The 17,568-nt window shown below is 38.4% G+C and overlaps 1 protein-coding gene across 3 annotated transcripts in view; it reads left to right on the top strand.

The window, feature by feature from the left end:
• LOC102819854 (secretory carrier-associated membrane protein 1-like) overlaps positions 1-17,568 on the top strand; it is a 142,206-nt gene that overhangs the window by 81,251 nt on the left and 43,387 nt on the right. For 2 of the 3 annotated variants that reach the window (XM_006875194.1, XM_006875195.1), the window contains 3 exons: positions 1,830-1,938; positions 5,617-5,745; positions 9,973-10,132. In XM_006875194.1, coding sequence (XP_006875256.1) covers positions 1,830-1,938; positions 5,617-5,745; positions 9,973-10,132 — 398 coding nt within the window. Of the gene's footprint in view, positions 1-1,829; positions 1,942-5,616; positions 5,746-9,972; positions 10,133-17,568 lie in introns of all 3 variants that reach the window. The other variant, XM_006875193.1, reaches the window with a different exon arrangement.

Here is a 17,568-nt window from a genome sequence, read left to right as displayed (position 1 = left end):
CATTTTGAGTGCCTTCCAACCTGAGGGGCTCATTTTCCGGCACTATTTCTGACAGTGTTTCTCTGCTATTCATAAGGTTTTCAGTGACTAAATATTTGAAAGTAGTTCATCACTCCTTCTTTCTCGTCTGTCTTCGTCTGGAAGCTCATCTGAAACCTGTCCACCATAGGTGACCCTACTGGTATCTAAAATACCAGTGGCATAGCTTTCAGAATCACAGCAACTCACAAGCCACCACAGTACGACAAACTGACAGACAAGTGGTGGAATTCAGTAGCAGAATTCAGAATAATACATTTTGGGAGAGTGTTATAATGAATGGCTAAGATAGTGATAGGAGGTATGAGAAAGTAGCCAAGTACATGGAGAAATGAGATGAATAGAATGCCTGGCTTTTCACATAAGGACACCTGGAGTTATAAACCAGGATTTCTTTTACCATATTTATCTTTGATCCCACCTTATAATATGTAACGTATCATCATATAATGCTATTGCACTGGGTAACTTATATTCCATTTAATTCGGTTGACAAGTCCCTTGCCACTAGTCTTCATGTTTACTTAGTCACAGAGATCACTTTAATTTTGTTTTCCCAGTTAACTTGTGACTCTAGCTACGTTTTTTTTTTTTTTTTTTTGACTTTAACTACGCTTACTGAGAGAAGTCTTTCATGTCCTATTGGACCTGTGTATTGAGAGTTTTCATAGGTAAAGTTGGGCAACTATCCCCATAATATTTTCTGAAATTTTAGTTTGGTATGGCGCTGTGGGTTAATGCGCCAGACCACAAAGCCATTTGAACTGCAAGGTTGGTGGTTCAAACTCACCAGCTCCTCCTTGGAAACCCTATACAGGGTTGCTATGGGTTGGAATCGACTCGACATCACTTGACAACATATTTTAGAGAAGCATTTAAACTAGCATAAGAGAGAGAAGTAGAAGATATTTTATATCTCTTTTTGTATTTTATACTTGATATACACTTGTTTGGTGCCATCAAGTTGGTACCAACTCATAGTGACCATGTACACAACAGAACGAAACACTGCCTGATCCTGGGCCAACCTCACTACTGTTGCCATGCTTGAGTCCATTGATGTTGCCATTTGGCCAGTCCATCTCGCTGGGGGTCTTCCTCTTTTTCTCTGACCCTCCACCTTACCAAACATGATAGCTTTCTCCGGCGACTGGTCCCTACTGACAATATGTCTGAAGTATAAGAGGCGAAGTCTGGCCATCTTGGCCTCCAAGGAGCACTCTGGCTGCACTTCTTCCAACACAGAACTGTTTATTATTTTGGTAGCCCATGGCACTTTCAATATTCCCCTCCAACACCATAAATCAAAAGCATCAATTCTTCTATGGTCTTCCTTATTCACTGTCCAGCTTTTGCATGCATATGAGGTTACTGAAAATATCATGACTTGGGTCAGGCATACGTAGTCCTCAAGCTGACATCTTTGCTCTTCAACCCTTTAAAAAGGTCATGTGCAGCAGATTTGCGTAGTCCAAATATGTCATTTGATTTCTTGACTGCTGCTTCTATGAGTTTTGATGGTGATACACATTTATTGAAATATGTGTGTGTGTCTATATGTTGTTGTTGTTGTTATGTGCCATCGAGTCGGTTCCGACCCATAGTGACCCTGTATAGGGTTTTCGAGGGTGTAAATCTTTACGGGAGTAGAAAGCCTCATCTTTCTCCCGCGGAGCAGCTGGTAGTTTCGAACCGCTGACCTTAAGGTTCGCAGCCCGATTCGTAACCACTACGCCACCAGAGCTCCTTGTGTCTATATATATATATATATAATTTTTTCTTCTTCTTAGGAACATGCCTTGGCCCAAGCAGAACTTCTTAAGCGCCAGGAAGAACTAGAAAGAAAAGCAGCAGAATTAGATCGTCGAGAACGAGAAATGCAAAACCTCAGTCAACATGGTAGTATGCAAAGAATCTTGAAATAAACTTAATTTTTAAGCATTTTAAATTAGATCTGCACTAGATGTGGGTCATTTGGTTGATGGATGAAACCCTGCCCTGATTTCCTGTTCTAGCAAGGAGATCAGACATAGCAGATTGCCTGCTTGGTATTCTGTCGAGCTCTGAACGTAGCTGACTTGGTTGGGTTGTTTTTTGATGCATTAGAACAGTGTTATCCTCAGCACACTGAAAGTGAATGTGAATGTGGTAATTCTGGATTATTCCAAGGCCACAGGAGTCATTGATTTTGCACTTGGACACTCTTTGGGTCTGTTGTAGCTCTCTGAATATATGGGAGCGTGCCCTACATTTAATTCGTATGTTCTGGGTTATTTAGATCAATTTCAAGATACCTGTTCCCTCTCCACAAGTATATACTAGCTCTTGGCTCATGTGGTAACTGTAGGAAACCAAGTGTATTTAAATGATGTCACAGAAATAAGCAGTGGAGTCCAGGTTTGGTGCTGTAGGGTAGGTACTGGGCTGCTAACGGTAAGGTCAGTGGCTGAAATCCACCAGGCACTTGTGGAAACCCAACAGGGTTTCTAGGAGTCAGAACAGACTTGATGGCACTTAACAACAACAACAGCAACAAAAAGAAGTGCTAAATTGATAATCTGCTATGAAACCAATTTCATAGCAGATTATCAATTTCGGCTCTGATATACCAAAGATTTCTTCAAGGCCTTATTTTCCAGAAGACTAGCATTCTCAGATTAGAAGAGAGAATAGGACTAGGCAAGTCATTATTGGATGTCTAGGATAATGGTGGAATGACAACGTGAAGACCACAATTATATACAGAACCAGTTCTTCCGTAGAAGAAATCTATGGCCTCATGGGGACACTTTTATCCTGGGCCATTTTCTTGCTTGCAACACCAGAGACACCATCTATAGAAGGGAAACTTCTATAGGAAACTATAAAAGGCTTAATTCGATCAGTGGTTTTGAAATACCTATGACCAACATCTGTCCTGTTGCCTTAGCCTTTAACTAAGATTAAAGTACAGGAAGAAGTTGTTGTTAAGTGCTGTTAAGTTGGTTCCAACTCATAGGGTTTCTGAGGGGTGGCTCGTGAACTTGAACTGTCAGCCTTTTACAGGGGCTTAAAAATCCCTATAATATATTGTTTTAGTAAATATGATAGTGTTTTCATAAATAATGTTGTTGTTGTTGTTAAGTGCCGTCGAGTACATTCCAATCCATAGCGACCCTGTATAGGGTTTCCAAGGAGCAGCTGGTGAGCTTGAACCACTGACCTTGCAGTTCAAACGGCTTTACAGTCTAGCGCATTAACCCACAGTGCCACACCCGGACTCTTAGTAAGTACTAAGTAGTAGGAAATTTAAGAGAGTTCATCTCTTAAGTGTGTTAATGTATTTAAATATTTGTTACCTGTTAACTCATTTAATCCTCAATATAATCCTGTGAAAATCGGCATAAGTATTACTTCCATTTTAACATGGAGATACAAGATTCCAAGAGGTTAAGCTGCCCAGGGCCACCTAGTTTTTGGTTTGATCTTCTAAAGTGGCGGTTCAAGCTCACCAGGTGCTCTTTGGAAACCTTATACAGGGTCGCTATGGGCCAGAAGTGAGTTGATGGTGCTTAACGACTTCAAGTGCCTAGGTGCTTATGTTTCTGGAGCCTCTGTTCTTAACTACTGTGTTCTGCTGTCCCTCACATTAAATGTGCGCTGTTGTTATGTGCCGTCGAGTTGGTTCCGATGTATAACAACTCTGGGTTTCTGAGGAGCAGCTCTTGGGTTTGAACGGTTGACCCTGTGGTTCGCAGTCCAGTGCTGGTCCTACAGCACCACACTAGAGGGAATTGAGAGTGAAAAAATGTGCGTTATGTGCCTGGGAGTTGGTTTTGACTCATAGTGATCCTGTATAGAGTTTCTGAGTCTTCAACTCTTTTGTTCGAGCAGAAAGTGTCATCATTCTCCAGTGAAGCAGCTGGTGGGCTTGAAATACTGCTCCTGTAGTTCGCAGTCCAGTGCTTAGCTAATGGAGTCCCTGTGCTCCCAAGAAATGTGTTAACTATATGAAATTTGAATAGCATGATATGTATGGGTAGCAGCAGAGACATGCTGAGGGAACATATGAACTAAGTCATGCTTTTTTCTATTGTGTACCAAGTTTTCCTGGTCTGTAAAAGATGTGTAAAATTGAATTTAAAAAATAGTTTTAGTAAAACATCTAAAATTTAAGAATGACCTTTAGATGCTGTTTTTGCCTTCTTTTTATGTTTTGTTTTCTTTCTTTAATTTAAAATGTTCATTTCCCCCACTTACCAAGCCTCCTTTTTCAGTCACATTATTTCATTTAGATAGTTTTTTAGCTATGGGATGTTTTGGTTTTTTTTTTTTTTTAACTTTTTATTGTAAATTGTGTGAAGGTTTACAGATCAGATCATCTGCTTCACAGTCAACAAATCACACACTTTGTTTCATCTCAGTGATTCCGTTTCCCTCCGTGCAACAACAGCTCTGGTACTTCCTCCTAGTTTTCCATTCCACCCTCCTTCCTATCTTTTCTCAACTTTACCCTTAGGAAAATGTTACCCTTTTGATTTTGAATGCTTGGACTTTTTATGGTGAACTTAGTGTTGGTGTTCCCCATTGTTAAACACACCTACTGCTTGGGAAAATTGGGCCTCGAGTGAGCTCCTTTTCAAACCTAAAGTGTGGTCAAGGGCTAGAGTCTCAGATTCCTTCAGTCACTTTCTGAGAAGTAAACCTGGTCTTTTTTATTTTTGCACATTGTTTCCCATTCTGTATGGGACCTCTAACAAGATCCCTTTTCAAGCAGTTGATAATAGTAGCCAGGCACCGTCTAGTTCTTCTGGTGTCTTTCCTACAAATTTTTGATGGTGCTATAATATAATCCCTTAACTTCCTTCTGATGACTGTTTAATATTTTCTAAGAGTTTCATGCTTTTCTTACATGTGTTTTTGAATATTATTGCTGTTTTCCAGATTTTGAGATTTCCAAGATTAATTCTTTGATGTTGGTTTACTCTTGTGTTTCTTTATGGAGTTCGCAGTTGAAAAGTTGAGTCAGAGGGTAGTCATCTCTTCCCACATGAGTTATGAAGAGAGCAAAATTATACTTCAAGATTCAAAACACTGAGAAGGAAAGTATAGGGTTTTAAAACTGAGTAGTGGTCGCTTGTGAATCAGAATCTTGGGAGTTTGTTGTTAACCTGCTTTTCAGAATAGAGTAACAAAGTCTATTCCTGTAAACCCCCACCCCCTGTGTATAGATTGTTTATATTAAATATTGCATGATATGACACTGCAAAATAATTTTATCCTCTAGTTGGAAAAATTTTAAACTATAAAGCGTGACTTTCATAATTGTTACTGTTGTTAAGTGCCACCATGTCGATTCCGACCCATAGCGACACTGTGTAGGGTTTCCAAGGAGCAACTAGTGAGCTTGAACCACCAACCTTGCAGTTCAACGACTTTACAGTCTGACACATTAGCTCACGGCACCACACCAGGACTCCCGACTTTCATAATAATGTTTTATAAATCTATTAAAGAGATGCTTATTATGAAACTAAAAATAAGATTAGCACGTATTTGTTCTAATGTAAATAACTTTTTTTTTGTTTTTCTGTATAGGCAGAAAAAATAATTGGCCACCTCTTCCTGGCAATTTTCCTGTGGGACCTTGTTTCTATCAGGATTTTTCTGTAGACATTCCTGTAGAATTCCAAAAGACAGTAAAGATTATGTACTACTTGTGGATGTGTGAGTATAAAATAAGTTATTTGCTTATACATTATCTTATCAAGATCTGCCCTGTTCTTAACTCATATTGATGATAATATAGTACATCGGTATTCTTTACTTTCTGTAGGAAAATATTCACAGTTTTCAAAGTTAAACATATTTAGATACTTCAGAATTGTGCTATATATGAGAATACTGGTCCTTAGCAGAGGAAAATTTGTTTATTGAGAATTGGCATTCTTTTGAAGAAAAGATAACTTGACTTCTCTGTCATATGGATCAAATTTTGTAAGGATTCTTTTTCCTTGAAAAAGGTTAAGTAGGTCATATTTACTTTGAGAATAACTTTGCATGCTATTTTTATGCTAAGAAAGGATATTTAAAATTTTGTATATAAACATTATAGTTGTTTTTTAAAGGGGAATAAATTATAAACTATAAATATATTTTAAATAGCTTTTAGCACAATTTATTTTTCATTTTCAATTGATGGTAAATACTTTTATTATTGGAAGTATCTGATTGATATAAGGCATTTCATTGAATAGCTCTTTAGAACATAGGTTTTATATTTTGAGGCTCTCATTGCTTTGAGCATAATTATAACATACTCATGGAGTATAAAAATGAAAAAAACAGCTGTTGCAAATTTTTATATATGCACACAGAATCCCCATCTACACTGTTTCATTTTCTTCCAGATGTGGCGTCAGTTCCATTTACTACCATGTGTCAGCAGGAGTAAACTCTTCATGACTTCTCCCGGGCACAGCAGCTGCTTTAGTTGATTAATTTATGGGCTACATTCTTGATAGAGGACATTTGTACTTTATGATTTGTTGTTGTTAAGTGCTATTGAGTTGACATCGGCTCATAGCGACCCTGTATAGGATTTCTAAGGAGTAGCTGGTGGGTTTGAAATGTCGACCTTGTAGTTTGTAGTCCAGCGCTGATCCTGTTGTTGTTAAGTGCCATGGAGTCGATTCCGACCCACAGTGACCCTGTATAGGGTTTCCAAGGAGCAGCTGGTGAGCTTGAACCACCGACCTTGCAGTTCAAACGACTTTGCAGTCTGCTGTGTTAGCCTACAGCGCCACACCAGGCCTCTTAGGGAGTCTTTATTGAGTTTCTTAAGTAGATGAAAATTTTCCTCAAAATCATTAGTAGCATTTAGAATATGAGTAGTGATTCCTTGTAGATGGCTTATTTTAAACTTTTGCTCTCAGATTCTTTTTGAAATTTTTTCTTGATCTTTTGCTGAGTTCTTTATTGTCAGTAGTAGTATATCTTCATAATATGTAAGGTTATGATTCCGTTTGTACCTGCTCATGAACTCATGCATATGAATAAAACACAATTGAGGGTCTGTGTGTATATTTTTTAATGGACAGAAATTGGCCTAGCATTTTAGTTGTAAGTTCTTTGACTTAGTGAAAAAGTTCTCTTTTATTGTGGGAAGGATGGAGGTTAAAAGACAATTATATAATTAATTTATTAGTAAATAGTGGCTGAATGGTGAACTAGATTAACGTCAGTGATCAGTTGTTAACTTTTCCATTGCTGATTATTTCAAAGTAGATTTTAGTTTGTCTTAGAAATATAACTCTTACGGTCTCCTGTTATGTGTTCAATTGACAGTTCTTCTTTCAGAAAGGGCTCAAAACAAAATTAAATACTGAAGTGCAGCAGAGTGAGATGTAGTACCAGCTCCATTTCATAGAGTATATGCTAAGCAAACAGTTGTTTTCAAGGTTTTAAGTGTCAATTTATTGTTACTTTGTGTGTTATTACAGAGGATAGCAACCTTAGTGGAGAAATTATTTTGTGCAGGACATAGTGCTAATCATTTTATATACGCTTTGTCTTAGTACAACCTAACCACACTGTGAAGCATCTGCCCTCAAAGCTTATGGAAACTAAAGCTTAGAGAATTTCAGTAACTTGCCCTCAATTAGACAAGTCTTGATTTACCACCTACGAAGTACTAAAATGAAGAGTAACTTTACATTTTAAATCTAAATGTAATGAAGATATGCTTTCAAAAACATTCTAAATGATAAAAATAACAGATCCTGGTGTGGCGCTGAAGGACAAACACTGGACTGCTAGCTGCAAGGTCTCTGGTTCAAACGCACCGGTTACTCCTCATAAATGCTATATACAGGCTTGCTCTGAGTTGGCACGGACTTGACAGCACTTAACATCAATAGCAATAACTAGCACAGTCAGAAACATCACTATGAAATCAATTCAACCCTCTCTGAGTATACTTTGGAATTTGAACAAAAAGAAAGCAAGTTGGGTCCATTAAAGAACATTTACTGAAGATGATATACTTTATAAAGCTTTGTTGGTGGTGTTGGTTGTGTGCAGTCAGTTGGTTTCAGACTCATGGTGACCTTTTATAGGTGACCCGTTATAGACCCTTCTGAGGCTAGGCATCTATATTGTTATGCAGAGTCCATTAAGAAGAATATTATAATAATAGTTACAAATTTAGCTTCACGATTACCTAATTTGAATACTATAAGCAAATTAACTTGAACATGCTGTAAACTAAATGGCCTTTTAAGATTTCCACCCTCCCTTAGAATCCACCAGCATCATTCATTGCTCATTTGAAGAGGTTGAAATTAGCAACACAGAATCATGCTTTTCTTACTAGAATTTTTTCTTTATATTTTAATCTGTGTATAGGTGGACAGATTGTGCAGTAAACAGGCCTAGACATTCATTAGTGAGCAAATGTTTTATTGATTGTGCTTGGTAATTACTATGGAAACATTTAGAAAAATTCTTAATAGATTACACAAAATTAAATGGATTTTTTTATTTGTACTTGGAAGAATTTTTGTGAACTTTAAAATACACACACATACCCATATAGTCTGTTTCTCTTAATTGGATTACAGGATGGATCTTTAAAAATGATTTCTCTAAAACGTGAAATTTGAGTTAGAATGTTCTAAACATTAAAACAAATTTTTAGGAAGCTGAATGCCTTTTAATAGTAGAGAATTTAATTTGCTGTTTCACTGTCTTTTGAATTTTGTTTTTAAGCCCCTTACCTTTATTCTGAGACAAAGGATTTTGAGTAAATTTATAATAAAGTGTTTTTCATGAGTATTAAAAAGCCTTATGGGAGTAAAGTCATTAGTAAGAGTCTCTTGTGTGGCAGAATGCAATGGAATTTTAAAGCTAGAAGCACTCTTGAATTTTTATAACTGAACAATTGAAGCTTACATAGGTTAAGGGATTGACTTAGTTTGTATAAAACAATAACTCAGTTACTTTCACTTTTCTCCTTTGATTCATAATCAAAATGAGATTTTAAAGTTTGTGTTTTAATACTTGCTGACATTTTTTTTTCTTTAGATTTGATAGGTTTTCTATTTGTTATTTTCGTTTCACCAAATAGTTGATGTATTCTTAAATATGGATAATACACATTAAACATTCTTTTTGCTTTCAAAAGACTTTATTTCATACAATAATTCGGTCTGTGAGTCCATTAAGAGAAAACGTAAAGATGTTATTAATTATAATGAGTAAATGCCATTCTTGTTCTGTCTGGGAAGGTAGTTATTAACAGAGGTCACTGATTTATTTGTGTTGCCCCAAAGAAAGATCTGCTCCAACTTGTGTGCCTTTTGTATTTTTTTAAATAAGCTGAGTTTTTGGCTTTTTTTTTTTTTTTAATTTATTTTAAAGCATTTGCCGTAGAAACACGAATATTAGCAAGCCACTGGAGCTTGCTTATATTAGTGTTTTCAGTCCAAATGCCCTAACTAACATCGCTGTTATAATGATATTTCACAGGCCACTTCTCCAGTTTTTCTCCTGTCTGCAGTCTGGTTTGGGAGGAATTTGCAGCCCACTGTAAGAGTGTAGTTCTGAGTGTAGGATCTTTTCCCCCTCAAGCCCCAGTTCTTCTCTTGGCTGGGCCTTGCATCAAGGCCCAACGTGCCTCTTCAGGAAGACGACCTTCAGTCGGTGCTTCTCTGGTTCAGGAGAGTACTTGGCCAGAAGGACTGTCGCTAAATACAGCGTGTAGTGTGGGACTCCTTTTCCCATGTGTGTTGGCTTTACACAAAGCACATATGTAGGAAATACTGTTTTTTAAAATTTTAAATGGAAACATGGAGTAGAGTACACTTGATACTAGTACATTATTTTTTATGGTTTTTAATGAATGAGCTCATAAATTGACTGTAAACATTTCTATTTTGTGTTTTGATTCCACAGTCCACGCTGTAACACTGTTTCTAAATATCTTCGGATGCTTGGCTTGGTTTTGTGTTAACCCTACAAGAGGGGTTGATTTTGGATTGAGTATCCTGTGGTTCTTGCTTTTTACTCCTTGTTCATTTGTCTGTTGGTACAGACCACTTTATGGAGCTTTCAGGTAAAATGTGTGTACTTTAAAATATGCTCTTTAAAACCTGTGAAGTAAAAGTAAATAATTGCTAGTATGCCTTGGAGGGAAATTTTATTTTTAAAAATTTTATATAAAAAGGTCTATATATAACATGCCTGTGTATGCTTACAATTTCATTCTTTTCTCCTTTGTGAAAAAAAGATCAAACATGAAAATTAATGAAGGAAGAAATGTGAAAATAGCTTTAGACTTTGATATTTGTAAAATGTTCTTTTCTATACGATACATTTGACTTTAAGGGAAATTTTGCTTGAAGTCCTCTCATTCCAAGTTGTAAGTGGTAACTGCAGCCATAATTTTTAAAGAACTTATTTAAGTTGCATATACAGATAATATTTAAAATGAGCCAATTCTGCCTAGCATTTAAAAAGTTTTGTCTGAATTTATTTTTGTTTTCTTTAAAAGACAGCAACATTTTATAACTAGGGTTTTAAGATTAGTGTTTTATTTGGTTTATTTGAAGTTATGGTTAGATTAAAATTTCCAAAATGCGTGTTGTGTGATAATGAAAGGTGTGGTGGGAATAAAGAGTTTTATAAGCTTAATAAGTTTAGGAGAAGCTGAAAATATAGTCACGCAAGGTTCTTTTTTTAATCTCAGAATTTCTTTGACTCTTTTAAGAGGCTGGTGAGCTGTGTGACTTGTTCCTGGAACTATTCTCTCTTCTGAAGCAGCTTGTGGGACTCTACTGCCTTAAGAACTCAATGTTGGGAAATGATGATTTACGTGCCGGTCTTATATGTTGCCATATACTCAATCCTTTATCAACTAGTTTTTACTTGACTAAGCTTATATATAATAATCAACCTCCTTTGACTCACATGAATGAGGGGAAGCATTTCTAGGATATTATCATGTGCTGTGCAAATTAGGAAAATTAGAGTTTCACACAAAATTATTCATTTTTTTCCGTTTTAGCCAAACATCTCTTTAATCAACTGAAATGTGTATCAACCTTAGCCTCAATGTAGTTAGAATCCCAAATGTGCAAGCAAATGAAGGAGGGAGAGTCAGGAAGGGTGGGGAGATCAGGGAATTTGGATAGAAAAGGTGTCAGATGACAGAAGGGTAAGTTAATTAGAAATAAAATGAAGGTGAAACATAGCCCGTGGAAGGAGGAAAAAGGAGGAAAGAGCCTTTGAATATCCTGGAATATAGGAAGGTGGTTGTCAAGGAATGGGAAGAGGTGTTCTGGTAGATGTGATCAGAGAGGAGTGAAGAAGACCTGCTTACTCCTGGCAGGATCTAGACTGCTGTTCTCATTATCATCAAGGCTTTGTGTGTGTGTGGTGTATGTTTGACCTCTGCCTTAGTTACTGGATCATCTTAACTAGTGTTATCTGTAATGGTGGGATTGGGATGTCTTTATGAAACTTTCAAAATGATCTGAGAACTAGATACTTTGGATCTTAAGCCTTCTGTGTGATGAAGTAGGATGTGCACTAGACTGGTAACCGCAAGATCAGTGGTTCCGACCCACCAGCCACTCTCGGAAACCCTATTCAGGACCGCTTATTAGTCGGACCTGACTTAGTGTCACAGAACAACAACAACAACAACATCCCTTGTGTAAAAGCAGCACTGTGGGTTAGATGTTGAACTGATAATCGCAAGGTTGGTGGTTTAAACCCACCAGGTGCTCCATAGGACAGAGTTGAAGTTGTCTGATCCCATAAAGATTTACAGTCATGGTAACGCTATGGAAAATTGCTATGAGTTGGAATTGACTTCTTAACAGTGGGGTTGGTTTTTTAGGTTTATCACTTCTGTAAAGGGCCTTGGTGGTATAGCAGTTAAGTACTTAACTGCTAACTGAAAGGTCAGTGGTTCAAACCCACCAGCGGCTCTGTGGGAGAAAGATGGCAGTCTGTTTCTGTTCAAATGTATAGCCTTGGAAACCCTTCGGGTGTAGTTCTGCTCTGTCTTAGGGGACCTCTAGGAGTCAGGACCTACTCAGCAGTAAGGGAGTTGGTATGACTTATGTAGGGAAATAAACTGGCAGCCAACTTTCTCTTTTAGTATTTGAAGGTCTTGGTTCCTTTTTTCTTTTCTCTGTATGTTGAACTAAAAATGCTCTGACTAGTTGGAGGCCTAGGTTCTGGACATACTGTCATCCTACAGAGGGCCTTTTCTCCGTAGGAACTACCTGCACTGAATTCCCTTTGAATAGGAATAATTAAATGCTCTGGTGTCTGATAGCACCTTCTCTGAACTCTCATTGGGGTGAAGAAGGGTTACTTGTTTAAAAGTTCTTAAGGGCTTCTGTTGCTGAATCCTAGTTTGCACACAGACCTTTGTTTGGTTTGACACTACGTTTGTGATTTATTTCACTGGGTTAAAGTTGAGGTGCCTGTCGGACTGGTTCCTTGCTGAAGGCTTTGTGGAATAAATAGGTTGAGACATTTTCAGTCTCTAGGCTAAATCCTTAACTGCTTAACTCTTGAGACTGTATCACAAATATGGTAATTGCTGGGTTTCACTGTTAGAGCAGAAATGAGAGGAATAATATTTTACTGGAAAAGTTGAATTAAAGTATTTTAAATTATTAATATAATTAATCAGTGTGTGGTACTTTGGTTTAGGCATTGGGCTGCTAACCGCAATGTTGGCAGTTCTATCTAACCTACCAGGCACTCCGTGAGCGAACAATAAAGCTATCTGCTCCCATAAAGCGTTACAGTCTCAGAAACACTGTGCTGTGAGTTGGAATCAGTTCAGTGGCATTAGGTTTATTGAGTTTATTTTTTTGACATGGCATTTTCTTCACCCAGGATACCAAATGTTTCTGGGTCTGCTAAGTCTCTTTCCAAAGTACCTTATAAATTATATTAAACATTTATTGATGACAGTGTTCGTCTTAGTAATATGAAAATCTAAAACTAAATAAATGAGGTAAGATTATTTATATTACATATTGTTGTTGTTGTTAAGTACTGCGGAGTCGGTTCCGACTCATAGCGACCCTGTACAAGGTTTCCGAGGCTGTAAATCTTTATGGGAGCAGAACGTCTCATCTTTCTCCCGCAGAACCGCTGGTAGTTTCGAACTGCCGACCTTGAGGTTAGCAGCCCGACTCGTAACCACTACGCTACCAGAGCTCACTCTAGAATCTTAAATTTTGCTTATTCACTTGTTTTAGATAAATTTTGACGGTTTATTGCCTTTGAGAAAGGGCGGAAGACAGAATATGCAAGTGTTTCATATTCTAGTCCAACACAGAGAGTTAAGACATAAACAAGCATCTGAATTTATTATGTAAGCCAGTAGAATATGGGCCTTTTAGGTCCATATTAGGCCTGTTATCTTATTTTAAACTTTTTTTATGAATTGAGTGAGGGTTTGCAGAGCCGATGGAAGTTTTCCATTCAACAATTCATGCACTGTTCTTCATCTCATTGGTTGCAGTCTTCTCACTGTGACATCACTTAGCTCTCTTCCCTGTTTCCATTCCTTTTTCTTTCCTAATCTTTCTAAACTTTATCTTCAGGTAAATGCTGCCCTTTTGATCTCAAATGGTTTATTCTGATGTGTGCGTACGTGACTAGCTTTAGTGTTTCCCTTATAGATTTAAAAATTGTTAGGCTGAAAATTGAGCCAGAGGGTGAGTTAAGTTCCAGATCTGAAGAACGACTGAGGGCCATAACATAGTCTTCGGGGTTCCGCCCGTCTCTGAGCAGTAAGACTGGTCTTTTTATGATTTTGAGTTTTGCTACACATTTTCTCCCACTCTACCCAGGGCCTTCTAATGTGAGCCCTTTCAGAGCAGTTGGTCTTGGTTTGCCAGGGAGCATCTAGATCTTCAGGTCTCCAGGTTGTGGAGACTGATGCTCTCACGTGATTCTTTGGTTCATTGGATTTTCCACATGTCTTTGTTATCATTCATCTTTCCTCTTTGAAGGGAGAGGTCAATTGTTGACTCCTGAGTGACCATCTAAGGTATATCTCACAAGTTTGTTACCAAAGTAGGGTGTAGAACATTGTATTTGTGAACTATGGTATGCCCATTGACCTTAGTGTCTCCGAGACTATGGTTCTAAGCCCCAGGCCTATTAACTCATTCCCTCAAGGTGCTTGGTTATGTCTAAGCAGTTTTCTTAACTTTGTCTCCTATATGCTCTATCTAATATATTCCTAGGTTATTCGCAGCACATATTAATACATAATGCAAAAGAAGTAGATGAGAGACGAAACCATCCCTCACTGTAGCACTCTGCTTCTCATCTGGCTTTTAATTCATTGCCTTGGCCATACAGAACTCAGACAGCATAATCACATTTATGGGGATCAGAAAATGCTCAGGGCACAGTTGTTGCTGTCATAAAATCCTCTCCTCAGCTTTGCCCACAGGGAGCACTCTCTGTGCCCAATGTTAAACTCTTTTAGGGCTGCTGATAAAATGCCATAGGACATACCACTACACCACTGATCTCTGTGCATTGAGGCTCCTGAACCCAGGGATATAAAGCTGTGACACCAGGGAAGCCACAGAGAGGCAGCAGAACCAAGAGCCAGAGCACCAGACAGAGTTGTGGACTTTCCAGCTCACAGACAAGGAAAGCTGAGTGACTTGGAGCAGGAGACTTGCTTGCAGACTGGGATGCCTCCATGTACTTAATTGGGTAACCAGGCTTGTTGACCCATGGAGCTAGTGCCGAATACTTTCAGGCTGAGTCATCCAGTGCTTATAAAAGTCCTGGTGTGGTGTTGTAAGATAATGCACTGGACTGCTAACCACAAGGTTGTCAGTTCAGTCCCACCATTCACTCCCTGGAAACCCTATCGGGTGTCGCTATGAGTCACAACCAACTTAACAGCACATGACAACAACAACAATGTATACATGGAATTCAAAGGACGAATTACACAGGAATCAAACTACTACATCTGTGGAAACAGATGATGGAGAACTTCAGTATCATCAGTCAGAACAGAGCCAGGGGTAGACTGGAACAGACCCTTGATTGCTGCAATGCAAGTTCAAGCTGAAGCTAAAGAAAATTAAAAATCCAAAAGAGCCAAAGTATGACTTTGAGTATCTGCCACTTGAATTAAGAGACCATCTCAAGAAGACATTTTATGCATTCAGTGAACACTAATGACCAAAGACCGGAAGAATTGTGTGATAGCATCAAGAACATCATAGCTGAAGGAAGCAAAAGGACACGTGTATTTGTTGTTGCTGTTAAGCACTATCAAATCAGTTCTGACTCAGAGTGATCCTGTAGAGGATTTCTAAGGAGCATCTGGTGGGTTTGAACCACTGACCTTGCAGTTAGCAATCCAGTGTTTATCCTACAGTGCCATACCAGGACTCTAGACATGTATGTATAGCCACCATTTATGTTGTAGAAAAACGATATTTGCTCTGAATAAGTTGTTGGTCTTGTAGATTTCTATGGTGTGATTTCTGGGCCTGTGTCATTTCTGTCACCATGGCCATATTTTCCAAATACCAGTCCTCGTTTTCTTCTAACTTACACATTTTAGTCACCAGTAATTATGAATCCTTATTAGATTGCAAGTCTGAAGAATTTCAGATTGTGGCAATTAGTGAAAGTCTTCAGCTTCTTCATCTTTGGCATTAATTGTTGGTGCGTTAAGTGTGAATAGTAGGCATATTAATTGGACTTCCTATAATAGGAAGATAATATCATACATAGATGTATGGATATTATCCTATCACTGATAGAGTTGTACTTCAGGATAGATCTTGAAATGTTCTTTTTGATAACGAATATGATATCATGCTTCTTCATTGTCATTCCTGGCATATGCTTGTCTGATTAAAAATGCCCAGTACGTTTTTAATTTTAGCTCAGTAATGCCTATGATTTTTAAAGTGTTGAAGAGAAAAGATGTCACCTTGAGGACTAAGGTGTGCCTGACCCAAGCCGTGGTATTTTCAATAACCTCATATGCATGCGACAGCTGGACAGTGAACAAGGAAGACCGTAAAAGAATTGATGCTTTTGAGTTACGGTGTTGGAGGAGAATATTGAAAGTGCCATGGGGTGCCAAAAGAAACAATAGATCTGTGTTGGAAGAAGTGCAGCCAGAGTGCTCCTTGGAGGCCAGGATGGCCAAACTTCGTCTCTCATATTTCAGACATAATGTCAGGAGGGATCAGTCGCTGGAGAAGGATATCATGTTTGCTAGGGTGGAGGATCGGAGAAAAAGAGGAAGACCCCTAGTGAGATGGATTGGCGAAGTGGCAGCATTGATGGACTCAAGCGTGGCAACAGTAGTGAGGTTGGCCCAGGATCAGGCAGTGTTTCATTCTGCTGTGCATAGGGTCACTATGAGTTGGTGGTGACTCGATGGCACCTGACAACAACAACAGTGCCTGTGATGGATCCCTGGTGTGGCACTGCAGGATAATCACTGGACTGCTAACTTCAAGGTTGGAGGTTGAAACCCACCAGCCACTCCTTGGAAACCTTTTACATGGTCACCATGAGCCAGAATCAATTCGACGACACTTAACCAACGGCAACAACAAAGCACATGATATTGATTTTTATGCGTTTAATTTAATTTTTGATAATTTTCAAATTTCCGAGATTTATATGTCATACATTCCGCATTTTGATTATTACTGGACACAGAACAACAACAGCAGTTACTGCAAGCATAAAAGTTGGTGGATGTGTAGAAGTTTGACGTTTCTAGTGTAACTGTTGGAATCCCTGGATGGTGCATGAGTAGCATACTCTGCTAATAACTGTCACAGGTTTAAATACACCCAGAGGTGCCTTGGAAGATAGGCCTGGCAATCTACTTTAAAAAGTAGCAACTATTGAAAACCGTATGGAGCATAGTTTTGTGCTGTTATACCTGAGGTCATCATGATTGGAATTGACTGGATGACAGCTGGTTTACTGGTAGGTATTAGCTTTGTGGTGGAGTGATAAAAGTAGTTAGAGGGCATGCCAGGAAGTCTTTATCTTCAGAGTCATAAATACCTTGTGTATTGTTCCTTTTTTGTTGACCTTGAATCTATAATTGCCATCATAGTTTTATCTCTCCCTTTGCCTCCTTTCTGTGGCACAATCTAAAAGTAAATGAATTCCATATCTTAAAAAGAATGTTTTAAAGGTTAACTATTAATGTAAAGAACTCTGGTAGTGTAGTGGTTACGAATTGGGCTGGGAACCGCAAGGTCAGCAGTTCGAAACTGCCAGCTGTTCTGCGGGAGAAAGATGAGGCTTTCTGCTCCTGTAAAGATTTACAGCCTCAGAAACCCTGTACAGGGTCACTATGAGTTGGAACCAACTCCACCGCACATAACAACAGCAACAACATTAATGTTGTTAGGAGCTCTGGTTGTTGTTGTTGTTAAGTGCCATCGAGTCGGGTCCGACCCATAGCGACCCTGTACAGGGTTTCCAAGGGTGTAAATCTTT

Source organism: Chrysochloris asiatica, unplaced genomic scaffold (genome assembly GCF_000296735.1).
Source record: "Chrysochloris asiatica unplaced genomic scaffold, ChrAsi1.0 scaffold00313, whole genome shotgun sequence".
In the NCBI taxonomy this organism is placed as follows: domain Eukaryota; kingdom Metazoa; phylum Chordata; class Mammalia; order Afrosoricida; family Chrysochloridae; genus Chrysochloris; species Chrysochloris asiatica.
This window is presented reverse-complemented; position numbering and strand designations above follow the sequence as displayed.